This window comes from Sceloporus undulatus, chromosome 5, assembly GCF_019175285.1.
Source record: "Sceloporus undulatus isolate JIND9_A2432 ecotype Alabama chromosome 5, SceUnd_v1.1, whole genome shotgun sequence".
NCBI classification, from domain to species: Eukaryota; Metazoa; Chordata; class Lepidosauria; order Squamata; family Phrynosomatidae; genus Sceloporus; species Sceloporus undulatus.
This window is the reverse complement of record NC_056526.1, coordinates 184137231-184159560: the sequence shown is the minus strand read 5'-3', so window position 1 is coordinate 184159560 and position 22330 is coordinate 184137231. Positions and strand designations below refer to the sequence as shown.

Sequence of the window (22330 nt, the reverse complement as noted above, 5' to 3'; positions counted from 1 at the left end):
TCCCAAGGCTACCCCAGTTCTGCAAGCTGATGAGAGAACATTGCTGAAAGTCCTATACAAATGCTGCAAATAAATTAATGCTAGAAACAAAGATTTTGATCTTAAATGTCAGATGGGCCAACCTGTGTTTCACAGCCGAAGCTTAATTTAGAAGCATTCAGGTGACTGATTTGAGCAGTGAACTGTTCGCTACGTATTTACTGTAATTAAGCAAACACTTATATGTTGATCTGCAGTTCCATCTCTCCTGGCACACCTCCTCCACCAGAGTAACTATTTTTAAAAAGCAGTCTATGACACCACTTCATTTTCTGATGTGACCATATCATTAGCCACTAAAAATCTCTTTGATTTGCTGCCTGGGATTACTAAAAATACTGCGTGGCAACCCTAGGTGGCACACATGAAGAAAGAAGGGAAAGTACAACAAACAAGTTGGTAACACAGAATTTCATTGCTCTAAGCAATAAATAGATCAGAAAAAATAACCCATCCTAACTTACTTAATCAGATTTGTAAACCTAAATCAGGTGTGGGAATAATGCAACACTCCAGATGATGCTGTAAGTCCCATCAACCCTAGGCAGCATAGCCAATGGGAAAGACTGAAGGGAGCTGCTATAATAATATAATATATAATATAGTGCATATTGTGTATCCCTTATCCAGAAATCCAAAGTGGTCCAAAATCAAAAACTTATTACGGATATGATGCTCAATAAGGATTCAATTTGGTATACAGGTAGTTTTTATTTTGAACACACCAATAGCACAGTACATGTCCTTATTTGTGAGGCTAGAGAGAGATGTGAGGCTGGAGAGAGACACAAGAGATGTCTTTCTTTCTTTCTCTCCCACATCTTTCTTTCTCTCTCCCACATCCAAACACCTTGACTCTCATTTCTCCTTACCTCAGCGTACCTCCATCCCATCAAAAGACAGCACTGGTGCAGCCATTTCCCATCATCCCCACCACAGAGAAAGTTACTGACAAGCTTAAACTAAGGCCTGATTCATCATGATCAGCAGCAGCAGCAGCACTCTTTAACTCTCAGCACTGTACTGATGGTTACTGCTGCTGCTGCCTACATTCACTTCAGGTTTAACAATGCAAAGCTGGACAGAGACGCAAAAAAATCTATTAAATGGCAGAAGGTATGGATTCACACCAAGCACTATGCTTGGACTCCAACCATTTCACAGATCCGTGTATCTCTCTCCAGCCTCGCAAATATAGTAGAGATATATAATATGCTATTTTTTATTCCAAAATCCAACCCCATACCCCACCCCCGCCACTGCCACCGCCAAAACCCTGCTATTCTGAAACACTTCTGGTCCCAAGCATTTCACGTAAGGGATACTCAACCTATAACATAATAAGGTTTTTTTAAATAATAATAATAATAATAATAATAATAATAATAAGCATATAAAATCATGACAAACATATAAAAACACATACTTTTACATATGTAACAAATTTACATACTAACAACATTGCAAATGATACTGACATCTGTCTCTCCACATTCTCTGACCATCTTTCCACTATTTTTTAATCAAAGGTTTCAAAGAAAAACATCTGTATTCCTTCCATTAGCCTGAATACAAAAGTTGGTCTCAACTACAGGAGACCTATTGAATCAATGGAAACTTGGTAAATCAAAATTTATGTAAGTAATTGAACTGAACTTTAACAACTGAATTTTAGGCATTAGATTCTACCATAGACTACTGTGCATGCGATAAATACTCTTTCATTAACCCTGATGCACCAAGGCACCCACCTTGAGTTTATGCTCTTTCCGGTTGACAATAACAGCTGTGATTTGCTGGTCCATGAAGATGAGGATCGTCACCAACAGGGCAGGGATGGCAGCTGCCAGGTAGACCCACCAGGGGTTCCCTCCAAAAGGTGGAACAAACCAGCCTCTGTGGGGGCTCGTTGGCTTCATGGGCAAAGAAATGGAAACAGGCATCAGAGATGGAACAGCATGACCAATGTCCATAGCAAACAAATGCATCAATCAATTAGTCAGTCAATACATCATCTAAGTGCACTGAGAAGCCTTTCAGGGGCAAAGAGAAAGAATGTTCAACCCACAAGGGCCACTTCCTGATTCCTAATGGTTCATTTTAGAAAAAAAGGTGGAAGGAAATCATTAAACCAAAGGTGGACAAACAATGGGGCCAATTTTTTTAGTGAGCCCCTGGGGACCCACAGAAATGGCACTGGGGGTTACATGCAGCCCCCAATGCCATTTCTGTGGGTCCCAGGGGCTCATTTAAAAAAATTGGCCTCATAAGCCCAGCCCATAGGTACTAGGGGGCATGGGGGGTGCATTTTCACCATGTATTTTGCCCTCAGGGCCAATTTAGACCCAGGATCTCTCTTGTGTCTAAATTGGCCCACAGGGCAAAATATGGTGAGAATGCACCCCCCCCCATGTCCCCTAGTACCTATGGGCTGGGCTTATGGGACCAATTTTCACTTACTTCCTGTTCATAAAAATCCCTCCTTTCCTAGGCTTAAAATGGGCCAGGGGGCCTTAAAAACATAGTACAAGATGCTCCCCACACCGCCAGAGGATGTTTGGAGCATCTGAGGGCGGATATGTATCTATATCTTTATCTATCTATCTATCTATCTATCTATCTATCTATCTATATATCTATTTATCTATTTATCTATCATCTATCTTCTGGGGGAATGAAGGGGAATGAAGCCCTCCAAGATCTTCAGAGATAATGAGGCCCTCTAATATTTCACAATTGCCCACTCCGGCATTAAAGAGAAGGAAGATTGAGATGAAGCTCAGAAAGCCACAAGTTAAAGAACCACAGAAGGCTTGAGATACTCTCAGGCCCAATTCATATTTATCCTTGCAATGTGAGCACTACTTCCATGTAGTTTGCGTTAAGCACTGTAGTGATATCACTGCCAGAGATATTCAAGAAAGAAGACAGTCCAGTCATGAGAACATTCCACATCAGTGCTATACGCAATGTGCCCATCCCATGAAAACAATATAGTGTTAAATTCTGACGTGCAAACACTCATCCTAACAGTCCTCCAACTGCATCACCAAAGGTCCCTAATGGATCTTACTTGGCCACTTTGCAGAGCTGACAAGATATTACTGCTATGAAAATCTATTTGTCCTCTAGCTACTGTGAGGATTGCATCTATGCACAAAAGAAACAAAAACCTGAGAATGGCAGATGACATAATAGTCCATGCTAAGCAAAAAGTCTCACTGCTACAACTTGTTTCACCCTGGCTGCATTGTATAACTGATCCCATTTGGTTCCCAGCTGCAAGTGTTACCTCCACATCCTGGAGACTGCGCCAGTGAAAGGTAAATAAATTGGCTACAAAAGCATGCAGGAATCACATATATGGCAATCCTATGCCTCCATTATTTGAGCTGAGCAAAGAGTGTCTGACATACCTTGAATTCACTTGGCACAAGGAGTTTCGGTGTATCCACACCTACCAGAGCATCAATTCCACAGAAAATCAGAATGGAAAGAATAATGGCAAAGTCACTGATCAACTTCCTTGCCTGTAAAAAATAGAGTACTGTAACATCTATTTTATTATGGTTGCAATTTTTAAAAAAATGCCATTCCCCCATTTTTGTTTGACAGCCTTTGAAACATTACAACATTAATAGATTTTTTTTCAAAAATAAAAATGAAATGGGCTACATAAAGAAGCCACTACTCTGAAAATGATAACCTTTGAAGCAGAGACATTGCAGGGCTAAAGCAGTCCTCATTAAGAAAATAATTAGCATTGTTGATAATCTGCTTTTGGTGGATGAAAGACCACCTCCTTTCACCCCTCCGATGGTTTCTTCCATAAAACTAGTTCCTGACTAGAGTTAAGAATAATCTTTGATACAGCCAGCCTTGGTTGGAAGATAACTTGTAATGTCCTGCAGAAAGCCATTGCTGTAAAGTAAGCAAGGAAGAGCAGGCAAAAGACTGCAATTAACAAAATACTTTGCATGTCTGAATGAAACACAGGCACTCTGTTGTCTTCCACATATGCATTAACTGATCTCAAAGTACAGTCCAGTGCGCAAACCAAATCTTGGCATTAGCATGGAAAAATCAGAATTATGCTGGGAAAGAAGCCTGATTTTTATTAACTGGGATGTTGTGGGAGTGATCTCAAATAGAACTCTAGGAGTCTATTTGACCCTAGGAGTCTCCCACCCAAACAAACACTTTCCTTACACTTTCATTCATTACGCAGATGTCAGCCAGCCTCATGCTCTGAGTTTGACAGTGAATCTGGAAATTATATTCAGCCACTTCTAATTTCCAAGGCACAGAGGAAAGATGTCAGAATCCCATATAAATCAATACAAACATATTTTGGAGGGAAGCATCTAACTGTGCAAGGATTTCTGCATAGATTTCAGGTGCCATGGCTGTTTGAACTTTACTTCAACCTGTGTGTATATGCTTATGGCTTAGAGTCATATCTATTATGTGTTGCACATACCTTGAAGCAAAGCTCAGCCATTTGAAGTATGGATTTTGTCTTCCTTTTATTAAAATCCAGGAGAAGCCTTATTTTAAAACAACAAATATGTTGTTGCTCATGAATCCCTATGGCACTTGGATGCTTGAGGCAACGATTTACCCTGTTACCTTCCAAAAGGTGAAAGTAAAATAAAAATTCACTACTTTGCCTGGAAACAAAGTGGAGGGGGGATTTTACCCACTTTCAAAAGAATGGCTCTAATCTCTTGCCTTCATGCATCTTTCATATTTGTGACAGCATACTAAATTCTAGGGCTTAGAACAGCAGCTATGATGAGAGTCTCAAATGTAAAGATATATACAGTTGGCCCTCGGTATCTGATGGGGTTTGCTTCCCCTGGGGATACCAAAATCTTTGGATGATCAAGTTTTATTAAATACAATGGCATTGTAAAATTGTGTCCCTTATATAAAATAGCAAAATCAAGGCTTGCTTTATGGAATATATATATATATATATATATATTTTCAAGTTGTGGATAGTTGAATCTGTGGATAAAGAATTCATGGATACAGAGAGCTAACTGTGATTAAATATCCAAGTCAAGATCATCCATGCAGTAGCATTTCCAGTGTCTATGTATGGCTGTGAACACTGGAAATTGAAGAAAGTTGACAACAAAAGAACCAACTCATTTGAAATGTAGTGCTAGGGGAGAGTTCTATGGATACAATAGACTACCAAAATGACTAATTGAGCAAATTAAATCTGCCTTCTGTCTCTTATGGCTACACAAACCTATATGCTTGATTACAGTCATCAAACCTGGTTTGTTATTTTACAGGACCAAAACAAAGAAAGTGGTAAGATTTAGGATCCAGTCTGTCAATTACTTCAGGCACCTTTCACATAAACACCACAGATTTCTGTATTACTTGCTCTATACTAAGGATGGCAAGCATACTCAAAAATATTCTAATAATAATCAAAACGGAATTTTTCAAAGCATCAGGAAAACCTGAAAAGGAAAATCCTAGACAGGAGAATCTTCACAGTTTGGAACTAATTTTGCACATACTGTGCATTTTTCAATGTCTTTCCACAGAAGGGAAAAAACCAGTAGAATGGTTTGTTCCTGACTGTGAAAATTTAATTTATAAAGGTTTAAATCCCTGCTCTAGAATGCAGTCTAACACTGACCTCTGGTCACCACTATTCTCCTATTACAAACACAGAAACGGATGCTGGATGTAGTGCCCAGAGGCATCAGTGTATAGCAATATGATCTCAGTTCGCTAAGTCTGTGGTCCATCAACTAGGCTATCTTCCCTCTAGGTTCTGGTGACATTGCAAACATATTCATAATGCAAATAAATATATGGCCAGGCCAGTGCACTACCTGCCTGAAACAGGCACAAAATATTTGTTTGCATTTGTGTGCAATCTTATGCTTCAAAAATGGGATGTATGTAACTTCATAGCCTTTAATAGCTTTTCCACACTGTACTGTACTGCATTATGTACTGTATCATATTACTGCACTTTTAGAAGGAGGTTAAAAAATTCATAGAGAAGGCTTGGTCTGCAGACCTTTGGGGGTGGGGGGGTGGAATATAGGAGAAAATCAAAGTTTTTAAGACCAAAGAATGGCTGGGATCCTGCTGGGATCTTGCACATGTATACGTTTCCCTACAGAAGCCTTTCAATGTTGAACTCTTGCATTCATTTCAGGGCTGCAGAAGCAGAGTGGTACATGTTGTGCCCCTCATGTATAACTGGACATTTGAGAAATGTGCATGGATGCATTATTCATGGGCATACATTTACACATTGATCGTGGAGATGTGCTTGGAGCAGCAAAAGGGTTGTATAGCACAGTTAATGTATAACTTCACATGCAGCAATCTATGCTAAGCTCAGTGTAGGATCTTGGAATATATATTGCATCTTGGGTAGATATAGCAAGTCCGTCCAAAATGTATTTCTCTGATATGTACACTTATATTTCATGCCTACAGCTGAGGCAGAGCAGGGCATGGATAAAAAGAATGCCTAGCCACCCAATTTGCTCTGATCCCTTTTGCCAATTCCACAAACTTGGGCCTGGGCCAAATGACTCAGAGGAGCTGCCATGACAGAGCTAAAGAGAATATATGCTGTTAACTGTGCTTGCCAGATCACCTAGTCTCCCATTCACTGATACTCTCGACCCACCCCCATTTCAGGCACATTGGATCCCTAAGAAGAATCACCAACCAAGTGAGGGGTGTAGATACAGGGAGAAAAATGAAGACATTACCTCCTCAAATATGAATTTTGGCATTCCTCCATGAAATTTTCCTTCAGTCCCTAATTTTCTTGTTTTGTAGAGAGTGAAACACTGAAAATCATTCACACATATAGTTTACATTTGCTGTGCTTGCACTTCCTTGGTCATTCTGCCTGCCCCTTTTCTTTGGAGGCCTAAACTATATTTCTAGATGTTTAAGTTTTAATTTGCTGCAATGCTAGAAATTTGGGGACGAGGACAATTTAATGGGGGGAGCAAAATTCTTATTGTGGGGGGAACCCCTCATGTGGGGGGGGATAACCTGCGGACTACAGAATCTGGAAGTGATGTCATGTGTCAAGTCCCCCCCCCCCTTTGAATTAAAACAAGAATACTGAAAACAACACAAAGCCAGTCTGCTTACAGTAGTTGGGAAGTAACGACTGGTCTTGAATTTCTTCAAAGCCATAGAGCAGGTGTAGGTACCCAAGAAGAGGATACATGACATGAGAGTAATGTCGGGAACATATTTGCAATTGTTGCCCACCAGGACTCCTCCGTATTTCAAGCATGCCTTCTTTGGCAAAGATGACCAGTCAATTGTGCCGTTGTGCTATAAACAGAAAACAAAGTTGGCATCAGTATTAATTAGAAGGCCTTACGATTCATTCGTCATTGGTGGTTTTCATCCCCACCTGTCAATAATTGGGGAATTAGAAAACATGATGAAACCCAAGTGGACCTAAACGCCTGGGTGGGACTAGAATATGTTACACAGCAAGGTCTTGAATTGCTGCACATGAGTATCATAAAGCCTTATCACATGAGAAAAGAAAGTCAAAACAGAGCTGGAAATAAGCAGCTTTCTCCTTGCCTCTCTGCATGCTGTTGTAGCATTTCCATTCTCCTTCCTGAGGGACACAGTCATAAAAGCATGCCTTTTACCAAATAGATTTTTTCAGTACAGTAAAATGACACACTTTTCTGACCATCACCCTCAGGAAGAGAATGGAAGTGCTTCAACAGCATGAGAAGAGACAAGGAGAAAGCCACAACTCTGCTGATCCATTTCAGCTTTCTTTTCTCGTACAACAACCATGTGTTGCAGACAGCCATCTCCTTGCCTCTCTGCATGCTGTCTTCTTGCCTGTAAGTTAACTGGAGTTTGAGTAGTACTATGGGCCCTTGATATCCACTGAGGCTTGGTTCCAGGACCCCCATGGATGACAAAATTTGTGGATGCTCAAGTCTCTTTAAATATAATGGCATAATAAAATGGTGTCTCTTATATAAAATAGCAAAATCAAGATTTGCTCATAGGAAGTTACAATTTTAAAAAAATATTTTCAAGCCGTGGATGGTTGAACCCATGGATAAAAAATCCATGGATACAAAGGGCCGACTGTATTATCAAGACTATATCCAGTGGGATACAAAAACAAGCATGAACATACGAAGCTGCCATAAAGTCAGAGAGACCATGGTCCGTCTGACCAGTGCCTGGTTAGATGGTCTGCAGAAGAAAAGGAATAGGATCCCCAACCTAATGTGCAATTTAAGACACATTACTGCTCCACATTAATTTAGGAAAAAAGATGGATCACTGCCCTAATGAGATTGCAGTCTAAGTTTCTCAGCAGAGGAAAAGCAAAGTAAAAGGAGAAGTAATGGTAATAAACAGATTTAGGAGGAGGAAGAGGAATGGGATGACAAAATGAGAGTGAATATGATCTGAAAGAATAAACAACAGCAATTAAGTACTGTAGAGAAGGAAACAGAAGGCTGACCTTAGCAAGCAGGAATGGGGGGGAGGAGGGAAGGGAGAGGGCAACAGCTATTTTGGCAACAGATGCACATGAGGACTGATGGGACATGCCATTTCCTATGTAAGTAGGACGTCAGCTCCTTGAAGCACCTTAAGGCTATGACACTTTGTCACAGAACATTGTACTACTCAGCACATTTCCCTCTCCTTTGCCTCCCTGCCTAGCAGAATTTTGAAAAGAATGCTCTTGTGATTTTAATTAGCCCCTTCTCAGTGCAGACCCAGTTGCACTGCTCTTCTTTTGAGGGGAGGGCAGTTTGGGAGAAAGAACAACAGTGGTCCAAACTGGCTGTATGTTAACTCTGAGCATGGAAATAGTTGCTGCTGTCTCTAATTTGAAGAGTGGTTTAAAACGTGTAATTTCAATTGTTAAAACACCAATATTGTTAATTCAACATCTTTTCTTGCTTTAATTACAGGCCAATTTCATGCTTTCAAACACTGGTCTGAATTCTGTTGCTGATTCCCAGTAGAACAGACCCATCAAATCAATGGGACTTATTTGATTCACCATTCAGTAATTGATTCAGTAAATCTACCCTATGAAGAGCCAGCATGGAGTAGTGGTTTGGGGTTAGGCTTATGACTCTAGAGACCAGGGTTCAGCCATGGAAATCCACTGGGGGACCTTGTTATAGCTACACTCTCTTAGCCTCAGAAGATGGCAATAGCAAACCCCCTCTGAAGAAACAAGCCAAGAAAACCCCATTATAGGTTCGCTTTAAGGTAAAAAATAAAGGTTTCCCCTTTGACAAGATTGTCTAGTCTTATCTGACTGAAGGCAGCAGTGCCTATCTCCATAACAAAGCCAAGGGACTCAGCGTTGTCAAAGATGATTCTGTGGTCATGTAACCAGCACAACTGTATGCAACGCTGTTACCTTCCAACCAAAGTGGTACCTATTTATTCACTTGCACTTTTACATGCTTTGCAACTGCTAGGTTAGCAGAAGCTGGAACGCCTTAGGGTTGCCTTAAGTCAGAAATTATTTGAAGGCACGCAACAACAACAATCAGTGTGTAATATTTTCATTATATTCAACCCATAATCTATGAATAATCAATTAATAATCATTAATTTAATACTAATAAAGTAAATTCTGAACCAAAGACTGGTGACCAAAATGGTGATGGGTCTGGACACTATGCCTTATGAAGAGAGACTTAGGGAGCTGTGTATGTTTAACCTGGAGAAGATGAGGTTAAGAGGTGATATGATAACCCTATTTAGGTATTTCAAGGGGTGTCATATTGAGCATGGAGCAAGCTAGTTCAAGGGTATCCAAGGGTATTAAAAGAAATGGCAAATGTAATATCGGAGCCATTGGCAATAATCTTTGAGAACTCCTGGAAAACAGGAGAGATCCCAGCAGACTGGCGGAGGGCAAACGTTGTCCCCATCTTCAAAAAGGGGAAAAAAGAGGATCCCAACAATTATCGTCCAGTTAGCCTGACATCAATACCAGGAAAGATTCTAGAGCAGATCATTAAACAGAGAGTCTGTGAACATCTAGAAGGCAATGCCATAATCACAAAAAGTCAACATGGGTTTCAGAGAAACAAGTCATGCCAGACAAATCTAATCTCTTTCTTTGATAAAATTACCACCTTGGTAGATGAAGGGAATGCTGTGGATATAGTATATCTTGATTTCACTAAGGCCTTTGACAAGGTTTCCCATGACATACTTGCAAACAAGCTTGTAAAATGTGGGCTAGACAAAGGAACTGTTACATGGATCTGTAATTGGTTGACCGGCCGAACCCAAAGAGTGCTCAACAATGGCTCCTTTTCATCCTGGAGAGAAGTAACCAGTGGGGTCCCACAGGGCTCTGTCCTGGGCCCAGTGGTATTCAACATCTTTATCAATGACCTGGATGACAGAATTGGGAGCATACTTATCAAATTTGCAGATGACACCAAATTAGGGGGAATAGCTAATACCCCAGAGGACAGGATCAAGATTCAAAATGACCTGAATAGACTAGAAAGCTGGGCCAAAGCTAACAAAATGAAATTCAACACAGAGAAATGCAAGGTATTGCATTTAGGGCGGAAAAATAAAATGCACAGATATAGGATGGGTGACACCTGGCTGAATGAAACTACGTGTGAAAGGGATCTAGGAGTCCAAGTAGACCACAAGTTGAACATGAGTGAACAGTGTGATGCGGCAGCTAAAAAGGCCAATGCTATTTTAGGCTGCATCAATACAAGTATAGTGTCTAGATCAAGAGAAGTAATAGTGCCACTGTATTCTGCTCTGGTCAGGCCCCACCTAGAATATTGTGTCCAGTTCTGGGCGCCACAATTCAGAAAGGACATTGAGAAACTGGAGCGTGTCCAAAGGAGGGCGACAAAAATGGTGAAAGGTCTGGAAACCATGCCCTATGAGGAACGACTTAGGGAGCTGGGGATGTTTAGCCTGGAGAAAAGAAGGTTAAGAGGTGATATGATAGCGCTGTTTAAATATTTGAAAGGATGTCATATTGAGGAGGGAGCAAGCTTGTTTTCTGCTGCTCCAGAGAACAGGACCCGGAACAATGGATGCAAGCTACAGGAAAAGAGATTCTATCTGAACATTAGAAGGAACTTCCTGACAGTAAGGGCTGTTCGACAGTGGAATGCACTCCCTCGGAGGGTGATAGAGTCTCCTTCCTTGGAGGTCTTTAAACAGAGGCTGGATGGCCATTTGTCAGGGATGCTTTGATTTGGATTTCCTGCATGGCAGGGGGTTGGACTGGATGGCCCTTGTGGTCTCTTCCAACTCTACGATTCTATGATTCTATGATTAGTTTTCTGCTAATCCAGAGAATAGAAACATAACAATGGATGCAAGCTACAGGAAAAGAGATTCCACCTCAATATTAGACCGCTCCTGAAAAAACCTTCCCGGGACCCCCTGGACAGGAAAAACTACAGGCCTGTATCCCATCTGCCATTTTTGAGCAAGGTGATCGAGACGGCTGTTTCTCTTCAGCTCCAAGTGATCTTGGATGAAGCCGATGTTCTTGATCCATTTCAAACTGGCTTCAGGACGGGATATAGGGTGGAAACTGATGACCTTCGTCTAGGCATGCTGTTGATGTTTCTAGACCTCTCAGTAGCATTTGACACAACAGATCACAACATCCTCTTGGAACGCCTGAGAGAGTTAGGAATCAGAGGCACTGTGTTGCAATGGTTCCGCTCCTTCCTATCAGGGAGGTTCCAGAGGGTGATGCTCGGGGACAGTTGCTCCTCCAAAATAGGTACCATCCTGTCCCGATGCTATTCAATATTTATATGAAGCCACTGGGAGAAATCATCCATAGACGGGTGTTATCAGTATGCTGATGACACACAAATATATTGCCCCATGTCTTGGTCATCAGCGACAACGAAAGATGGCATTTTCCCCCTCCGTCAATGTCTTGAGGCAGTAATGGACTGGATGAGGGGAAACAAGCTCAAACTGAATCCAGACAAAATGGAGGTACGTACAGTAGGGGCTCCCAAACCAGGTATCGGGTTGCAACCTCACGCTCTCCTCAAAGGACTGTGTTCACAGTCTGGGGGATACTTCTTGATCCGTCACTTCACATGAGAAATCAGGTGAATGCAACGGTCAAGCGCTTGTTATCAGCTTCTGCTGATGTACCAACTGCACCCTTTCCTGGAATCGGGGCACCTTGTAACTGTAATACATGCACTGGTAACCTCAAGACTTGATTTTTGTAATGTGCTTTACATGGGGCTACCCTTGTGCCTAGTCCAAAAACTACACCTGGTATAGAATATGGCAGCAAGGTTGATTACTGGAACATCAAGGAGTGACCACATAACACCAATACTAAAGTCATTCCACTGGCTGCCTATTAGTTTTCAGGCACAGTATTAGGTCTTGGTTATCACCTTTAAACCCCTACATGGCTTGGGCCCAACTTATTTAAGGGATCGCCTACTTCTGTATAATCCGCCCTGTGCACTCAGATCCTCTGGGGGGAAGCTGTTGCAGTCTGTAAAGACCAGATTGACTGCGTCCTCCCAGAGGACTTTCTCCGCAGTCACTCCCACCTTATGGAATGGCCTGCCGGACAAGATCCTTCAAATTACCAACCTAGACATCATCAAGAAAGCTGTCAAGATGGATCTCTTCCGGCAGACCTTCCCAGAATAAACTACTCGGCCATGTAATGACTCCCCCATATAATGATTCTGCCCAGCATTATTGTTTTAATTGTTTTATGTTTTATGTATGTAATTTTAATACTAAATTGTTTAATTCTTTTTTAAGGGGGGATATTTTGTATATATTGCTGTATCATTTTTAACACTGTAAGCCACTTTGATTGTTCTAACAAAAAGCGGGTTACAAATAAAAGTTTTATTTAGGAGGAGGAGAAGGAGGAACGTCCTGACAGTAATTGCTGTTTGACAGTGGAACACACTCCCTCAGAGAGTGGTGGAGTCTCCTTCTTTGGAGGTCTTTAAACAGAGGCTGGATGGCCATCTACCAAGGGGTGCTTGGATTGTGTATTATTGATGCCAGGGGGTTGGACTGGATGGCCCTGTGGTCTCATCCAACTCTGTGATTATATGATTCTCTCGAGCAAACTCTTACAACACAGGATTAAAGTCAAAATGGTTTTAAAAAGCCAGTGAATTGTAACTGCAGAGAAGAAAGAGATTTCAGAAGTCCAATTACCCCATTAGCTCCACTTACCATGTCAGCAGAGTTATTTGCAGACCAATAAGCTGATGGTGTGGCTGTCTCATTGGATAATGAGCCATTAACTACAAGAGACAAGAGAGCAGAATGCAGTTTTTTATGAATGGGCCACTTCAAACATAGTGGGGAAACTGTTGCAATTAAAAAGAAACTCACAACTGAATTACTGTATGTCTATCTGAAAATAATATCACGTCTTTCTTTCCCCTTAAGCCACAAGCTATAAACAGCCCAAATAACTATTCAGAATTACTCCTAAGGGCACAGAGAAGCTTCAGAAAGTAAGCAACATCATATGCTACAACTTGAAACTTGCATGATTTCATTGTTACCTGATGTGGAAACATACATAATTGCCTCGGATTATTTTGGTGCCTGTATGACTAGAACACTTATCAGTATTTCATTGTAAATTCATCACTAATAAATCCTCATTCTATCCAGGAGATCAAAGTATATTTTATCTGCATAATAAGAATCACACTATCAACTCTGCCATTTTATCCTTTTATTATATAGGGATAACAATTTGCAAGACAAAATGGTTAAATTTGCAGTCAAGGAAGGAACAGGACTCAGCATTTTTCTTTTCCTGTGTGTGGGAGGGAAAAAGTGAACCCAACCTGTCAGGATTTCAGGAAACACTAAAATATTTATGTGATGTACACTGAATAATAATAATAATAATAATAATAATAATAACAACAACAACAACAACAATAACAACTTTAAAAATATTTAGAAAGTAATGTTTATACAATATGGTATGATCCCAAATAGTGCTTTTAGACATTGTCTGCTAGCAGTATATTAAAAAGTGTAGAACTTTTTTGGTATCTTAGAATGTAATACAGGTTGAGTCTCCCTTATTGAAAATGCTTAGGGCCAGAAATACTTTGGATTTCAGAGGTTTTTTTGGACTTTTTATAATACTTGTACATACAAAATGAGATATGTTGGAGCTGAGACTCAGTCTAAACATGAAATTCATTTATGTTTCATATTCACATTACACACATAGCCTGAAGGTAATTTTATATACACGTTTGTGTACACTGAACCCTAAGAAACCAAATGGGTCTCAGCAACCCATGTGGACAGTTTTGGATTTTGGAATATTTTGGATTTCAGAATTCTGGATAAGGTAGACTGAACCATATAACAAACTTTATAAGGAGGGCAAACTTTAAAAGGACAAGTCAAAGAAAGCTAGTCTTCATTTCAGTTAACTCCAAAGAAAAACAGAGGTAGAGGTTCTGAAGTATTTCTACAGAGGAAAATGACAACCAGACTGGCTCAGCATAAATGATGAATGGCAACCTGTACACCTAAAGCTGAAACCCTTGTACTGATGGCCTGTCCTCTAGCATGGTCTCAGTGGGTCACAGGACTTGACAGAGCCAGGCCGTAAGCTTCACTACTTAAAGCAGAGGTCTGGTTAGAGTCAAATGAACTCTAAGCTTCCTGCCTCATTCACCAGATCTACTAGATTCTGGGAAAACAGAAGATGCTTGAATGGAAAACTGCAGTTGCTTTTAATAGAAGCACAAAGCCTGCACAGCCTCGTGCAGACACACACAGCTCTCTAAATTGTTGTACATACTGGGAGTGAGCCAAGACTTTTGTATGCTGTTAACCAGCCCAGTGCAGTGAAACACCTCCACACTTTTTACACAACCATCCTGCCATTTAAAATAAAATAAAATGCCTACTCCTAGGGAACAGTCAACAATAAGTTCATGCCAACAACAGAGTCTTGAGGAAGAAAGGAGCTTTAAACCTTTTGTTTAAAAGCAACCAGACAGTTTGATATACTATCTGGTGATTTGTTTCTTTTTTGCTCCCTCCACCCACCGACCCACCCGGCCTGCCACACTTCAAGCAGTACTGGCTGCTCAGCAGCAGGGGATGCAATAAATCCATAATCAAATCTCAGCATGGAGCCAAAGCAAAGGCGTCACTTCAGTGGTAAAAAAAACGTTTCACCGTTTGTTATATCCATCAAAAGAGATGTGTGCACATACTTTTTGGAATATAGTCTGTGTGCATCACAGAACTAAAGATGCAGTTTTCATGGCAGTGATGCTGTGATGTGGAATAAAAGGAGCAGACAACATATTAGGGGATACATATGTATGTACATATCACGAAACACAGGGACACACAGTCATTCCAGCTTCCCCCCCCCCCAATAGTATCAAGCACTAGTAGAGAATCTCAAGAACTAATTGTGGGATAAAGATGAAATACATTTTCAGTTGTACTGCAAGGTACAAGGTACAAAACTGAGACAAAGTTATATGTGTGTCCTTTGTGCAATTGCACACCTTACTTTAAATCCAGAATTTGGACTATAGTGGTGGACAGAAATTTTGCAAACCTCCCAGGCAGGCTCAAGGTATGATCCCTGTAGCTCTAGAGGTTTGGGACTCTGGTTTCATCATCAGTGCCTATCTGAAATGAATCTGCGTACAGGCCATTTGAGACACAACGGCAGGACACTATACAGGAGAATGGATGACATCTTGCATTTGTTTTTGCTTAAATGGCATTACTATGCAGAAAATGGGCCATTCCATCATCAGAAGCTGCCTATCCCAGAATTAACTGAATCAGCTGGCATATATGCAGTACATAAAAGGTGATATATGAAACTGCTGGGTGGAAAGCTAAGAATACAGATTGTCAAGACAGGTATTTTCAAAAGATTCAAGTATGTTAGTACATTAGACTGCTGGAAAATACTGTGCAGGTGAAATAGTGAGCAACAGAAAATTGACAACACAGCTCCCTCTTACCTGGATCTGGTGGCATGCAGGTACAGGAATAAAGTGTAATGTAGTCTACTTTAAAATGGGAATTGATGGGGTAATAATCTGCTAATTTGATCATCTTCTTGAATGCATCATAGATGAAGATGAAGCTGATCAAGGAAGAGAATCCTTCTTCCGTGAAACGGGTGAAGTACTGGACCAAAAAGCTGGCATCAGTAGCAACCAGAAAGAGACACAGGAAGGCTGACCACAAGCCAATCCAGAGGCGAAACTCCAGATAATCAAAACCATTATCTCTAAAAAAATAATAATAATAAATAATAAAGTGAAAATAAAGATGGAAGACATAAAAAAGATGGCTGGAAAAACAGATTATGCAAAACAGACAGATGCGTGCGCACGCACACATACACACAGAGCCTTCATAGTCTTCCTTATAGGGAGACAAAGTATTACATAGGGCATGAAAGACTCATTCACTCAACTACTAAACATCACTTAGAGAACATGTACACTGCACAATTATAGCAGTGTCATGCCACTCTAAGTGTCATGGGTCCATCCTATGAAATTTGAGATTTGTAATTTTTGTGAGATACTTGAAATTCTTAGCTAGAGTGATGTAACACACTCACTCAACTAGAGCTCTCTAGCAGAGAATTCCATGTACTTCATCAAACAACAAAGTCCAGGATTCTGCCTTAGTGAGCCACAGCAGCTAACATGGTATCAAACTACTCAGGCTATATAATACAAATACTGTCTTACTCTCCCCTATGCCATGTACTTTCAAACCCATTTTCATTGCTATGAGGGCAAGTGAAACTATGAGCATCAAAATGATACAATTCCAGGTGCTAATTTTCGATATTATAACTGGAGCAGCAGAAGTCTATAGAACTCCAGATATTATTAATGGGTGAGAATTAAGGTGGTCAGTAGATAGTCCAAAAAGGAAAAAAACATGAGCTAGCCATCTGTAAAATCTTAAACACAATCCCAAATATCTGTACTCAAGAAGAATCTCATCTGGAAAAGATCATTCTCTCCACTGAGAACTTTACTGGACCAAATGGACAAATGGCCTGAGTATAAGGGAACTTCCTGATGACTATCCTTTTGGGGGATGGGGGTGGCCCTTACTTGAATAAGTTTCATTTCATCTGACAAGAACCATGAAGAAAAATTTAGAACACTCTAATTCAGAAGAAGGCAGTGCAAACTCCTCAGTACTAATGTTCATTTCCTCTTGGAGGCCAATTTGGTAACTGTTAATTTCACTGTAAAATAAGAGCTTGTTTTCAAACAAGGCTGAATTTGCAGATCAGAAACAACGCAAGAAAGTATAATTCGGGTCTGCATTGTCTTGTCATTAGGCTTCAGAAATATCCTAATGCTACAGCAGGAAGTGTGATGCCAGTATTACTATCATCTCGTCTTTGTTTTATGCTAAGATCATGTTTCATAACAATAATCTCTCATTTGCACCATGAAGCATTCAGACTGCAATGCAGATATCATCCCCTTTAAATATCTGTTAAAGCATTCTGCTAGAAATAAGAGTGGCACTATCCCCCAGCAGTAGTCTCTTGTACTTACTTGCTAAAATTAAATAAAAGCCGTTCAAAGACCAAAACAGGCCCAGTGCTGCTCAGTATAGTGAGGGGTTGGCCAGCGAAAAGGCAAAAGACAGCTCCTGAAACAGCTGTACCGAGAAAGCTTTCCAACACGCCCTAGGAACAAAGGAATAAACAGGTGAAGACATTTCAGAAGCGCTTTCATAGCATCAGAGTTGGAAGGGGCCCCATAAGTCATCACATCCAACCCCTATTCAATTGTAGCTGTTTAACCTCCTTTCGAAAACATCCAGAGAAAGAGATCTCACCACCATTCTAGGTAATTGGTTCCACGGTCTAACAGTGCTTAAGTTAACAAGTTAATCAATATCTACCCTTCTGTAACTTAAAAACATTCAACTTGGTCCTACCCTCCGGTGAAGCAAGAACAAATCATTCTTCTCATTCATGGAAATCCAGCTTTGAAACCTGAACTATAGATGAGCTCAAATCACACATCTGCACATACTCAAATCTTTGTATGCAATTTCCCCTCAGGCAATGTAGCCTAAGGATAACTGAGCAGGAAGAAGGAGTAGAAGAAAATTGTTGAAATGAATAATAAACTGGAGGAACTTTATGCAATTATGGATTTGAGTAGACCCTTCTTCTCCAGGAGTAGGTCATATTGCACACCTTCTGTGATTACTATAAGCATAATGCAAGATGAAGCCATCAAAAGCATAAGAATTCCAATGATGGAGGAGAACAAACAGTTCTCCTGTCTCCTCACAATCCCCAGGCAGCTGCTGAAAGAATCTCAGCAGGTCATGAGAGTAACAATCATATTTTTAGCACCCAATAATGAGAGACAGGAATGTAGATCATCATAAATTCCATTCTCACCAGGGGAAAAATAATAATTTTACCACTGAAGTTTTCAAAGATCCTTTGCTATTCAGGGCTTATTCCATACAAATGTACTTTATTTATCACAGAAAGTGATGCTTTGTGTGCAGAAACAGTTTCCAGCACAGAAAACACCATGTAATGTTTTCTGCACAGAAAATGCTGCTTTGTATGTAAGAAACTTGTTTTCTGTGGGGGAAATTCCATTTTCTGCATAGAAATATTATTTTTTTTGCACAGAACATGCTGTTTTGTGTGCAAATAATAATCACCTTACGTGCATTTTTCACACAGAATAAGTCACCCATCCAGGATTCCCCTCATCAGGGTTTCCTGACACCCAAGAAACTAATTTTAGCCCATTTTTTGAATATTTTTCAAATATTCTTTCCACCTAGTCAGAAGTACATGGTCTTGTATGTGACAATCTGCAGTGAATTGACAGCCATGTACAGAACAGTATAATTTGTTGGACTGATTAATTTATATCCTGCCTGTCTCTCAAAACAGGACTTATACTGTATGCATTATGTAATGGTAAGTTGCTTTGGGGCCTGTGCCAGCAAAAAAGTAGTACTAGTACAGTACACATATTACAGTCTAACCATGGAAAGGCAAAGATGTGCAGTTCTCCACTGCTGCACCCTTTCTATGGTGGGAAGCCTAACACATCTGCTCTCTGCTCTCAACAGTGTATTCTAATCAGCTCAAGAGACCAAGAACTGCTGCTACCATTCCAAAGTTCAAAAATGCCCAAAGCAATACTAAAAATTTAAGGGGTTACTTCTGAATCAGTGAAAACATGAAAAACTAATAAATGAAATACTGCCTTTTCTTTTTGGCTCTGCTTTACTTCTTTTAAACTTTTGTGAGTATAACAACTAGGTGATCTTAAAACTTCTTTCTATCACCCTGAGGGCTAATGTCATACTTAAAAAAAAATTTCCACAATTCACAGGATTCTTTGCAAATGTCCACAAGTTATTCAGTTACCGTTTTGAGACTCAGGAACCATGTGCTCAGCAGTAAGGTCACAAAGTGTGCTGACAATGCGAAATTATTTAGGTTGGATTTTTAAAAAAGAATTGCAAAGAGCCCCAGAGTGATCTTGCTTCAACGCAAGCAAGCAAGTGTACTTAGCCATTTAGTGGGAAATATCCTCCTAACTTCAACTGTCGAGGGTTGTAGCTCGCAAGAACCAACAAAGAAAAATCTTAAGGTTATGGTGAATAACTTGATGAAAAACACAGAAACAAAATCAGTATGTGGAGACTGGCAGACATTTTAAAAAATATGCATTATGTGCACAGTGTTGTTTTTAATAATAGAAGCCTAGGTCATTTAATGAAGCTGAATAGTGAGGAACTCGAGACATTACTTGGTTCATTGGTTTTTATTTTGTGTCATTGAACTTATATTCCCACCTTTCTTCCAAAATTGGATCCAAGACGAAAGAGGAAGAAAGAGGAAACTAAGTAATTCTTCACACAGAGCATGGCTGGCCACAGTTAAACTAAGGATCACTGAAGGATGGAATATAAGATGCAATGTTCAGCTACTAGTAGTCATTACGGCTACTTTTTCCTCTAAAATCATAAGCAATACATCCCTGTCTACTAGTTGCTAGTGGATGAGTGTTCCTGTCCTCATGTCCTACTGATGGGACATTATGAGAAAAGAATGCTAGACCAGACATGCCTTGTATGTTTCTATATTATAGCTCCATCATGCTTTGTTCCCTGCAGCTGATGAAAGGCTCACCCTCCGCTGCAACTGCCACTACTCTGGCCCCTGAGGGAAAGAAGAGCAGTCAGTTTATGTTGGATTTAATCCCCTCTCCTACTTCCATCCCCTTTTCCTTGTGTGTTATGTCTTTTTAGATTGAAAACCTGAGGCCAGGGAAAGGTTAGATTAAAAATTTGTAAGGCACTTTTGGAGCCTTTTTATTGAAGAGTGGAATATAAATACTCTAAATGAATGAATGAATAAGAATATATACTATTCTTTATACATGTAACATATGCAAAGGGATCTTGTAGCACATTTGGGACTAACTGTGTGAAATAAGTTGTAGTACCAGCTTTCAAACTTGGTCCACTTCCTCAGATCTAAGCAAGTCTATGAAAACTTATGCTCCAACTTCTTTCACTCAGTTAAGTTTCAAGGGCACTACAAGATCCCTTTGCATACTAATATTCCAGACTAAAGTGGTTATCTCTCTGAGTTCTACCTATATGTAACATGTTGTACAACAACTGAACACAGAGATACCTCTGACTTTCAAAAGACATGCAGATGAGAGTGGAGGTAACAGTAGGATTCCCCCCATTTTTCCCAACTGGAAAGTGGGACTGATAGGGAGAATCTCCTTAGCTCCATGGGTAGAGCTTGGGCTGGAGGGACTTCAGAGAGGCAGAATGGCACCCCTAGATCCCTTGCAAGCTAGATCTTCACACTTCACATACTAGGTTAGCCCTTCTGTTTTAGTACTATGTCTGAATTAGTTTCTGTTTCATGTGGGGTGGAGGAGGTTTCAGGTTGAGATTTTTTTTATTCATGAGGTGGCATTTCAAACATTCTCTTGAATCCATGCATTTGAAAATGTTCACACATAATTTCTCTCCATATAACTTCCTTAACAAGAGAGAGGAGAACTTTTTTAACTAGCAAGAAACTGACTTTTATACATTAAAAGTTTCTTTAAAGCAGCCTTCACCAACCTAGTACCCTTCAGATGGACTTACAACAACTTCTATTATTCCCAAACAACATGACTAATGGCAAACACTTCCTGGGAATGATGGGAGTTGTAGTCCAGAAGACCTAGAGGGTGACAGGTTAGGGAAGACAACTTTAAACCCTTTCCCCAAAAAAGGTTCCTCTTTTTTGCTAGAAGACTAGGAGCAATGCAAAAAAAAAATCTATTTGGTATCATACTGCAATGCCAGGAGGGCACCAGGTTAGGGAAAGCAACATTAAACTCTTTCCCCCCAAAAGAACATCCATCTTTTCTGCTAGAAGGCTAGGTGCAATGCAAAAACATATATTTGGTACCATACTGCAATGCCAAGAAAGGAAGTCATCAGGTATCTGACAGCAAACCACAGATTCCAACTGTTATAGGCACCTTAATTTCTTTTTATTGTTTTGGAAACAGAAGAAACAACAAAAAAGATACTTCAGAGGTTCTAGAATGGTTATGCTTCAGAGGGATGTAAGGTAAAAATGGAATGCCGAATATAATGGTTTAGCTGAGCTATTTCGTTTAATTAAATGTAAGCAACATTCTCAGAAGCAGCAGTTATTGTTCTGCAGAAGCAATAAAAGAGAGGATTACATATTTGAAAGGACATGACAAAGACCTCAGTTGGCCCTAGCTGGCATGTAGATCCTAAACCAGACCCTGTAGACCTTCACCTGGCGCCTCTCTGTAACACATCTGATAGTTTTAAGAGCAGGTCAGGGAAAAGTCAGTTACATTTTGGGCTACAGCTTCCCAGAACTGTCCCAAAGGTGATTCTAGCAGTCCAAAATAGCAGCTTTTGTAAACTATGCCTAAGAGACCCTAACTTCACTTTAATGACTTTTGTAACACATCCAAAGAAATCAAAAAGCTGGTATAGAAAGAAGCCACAGTTAAGGTGACCTATCTTTGAGCGCCTTCTCTGCAGAAATGATGCAGTTTGACACTACTTGAACTGCCCTGGCTCCATCATATGGAATTCTGGGATTTGTAGTTTTGTGAACTATTTAGCCTTCTCTCTGTCAGACAGCACATGTGCCACA

The 22330-nt window shown here is 40.2% G+C and overlaps 1 protein-coding gene across 5 annotated transcripts in view; it reads right to left on the bottom strand.

The window, feature by feature from the left end:
- Nucleotides 1-22330, bottom strand: part of SLC4A4 (solute carrier family 4 member 4) — a 243332-nt gene that overhangs the window by 35608 nt on the left and 185394 nt on the right. For all 5 annotated transcript variants that reach the window (XM_042470501.1, XM_042470504.1, XM_042470503.1 and 2 more), the window contains 6 exons: nucleotides 17679-17812; nucleotides 16104-16375; nucleotides 13300-13370; nucleotides 7195-7383; nucleotides 3456-3569; nucleotides 1791-1952 (listed from right to left, as the gene is read on the bottom strand). In XM_042470501.1, coding sequence (XP_042326435.1) covers nucleotides 1791-1952; nucleotides 3456-3569; nucleotides 7195-7383; nucleotides 13300-13370; nucleotides 16104-16375; nucleotides 17679-17812 — 942 coding nt within the window. The remainder of the gene's footprint in view (nucleotides 1-1790; nucleotides 1953-3455; nucleotides 3570-7194; nucleotides 7384-13299; nucleotides 13371-16103; nucleotides 16376-17678; nucleotides 17813-22330) is intronic.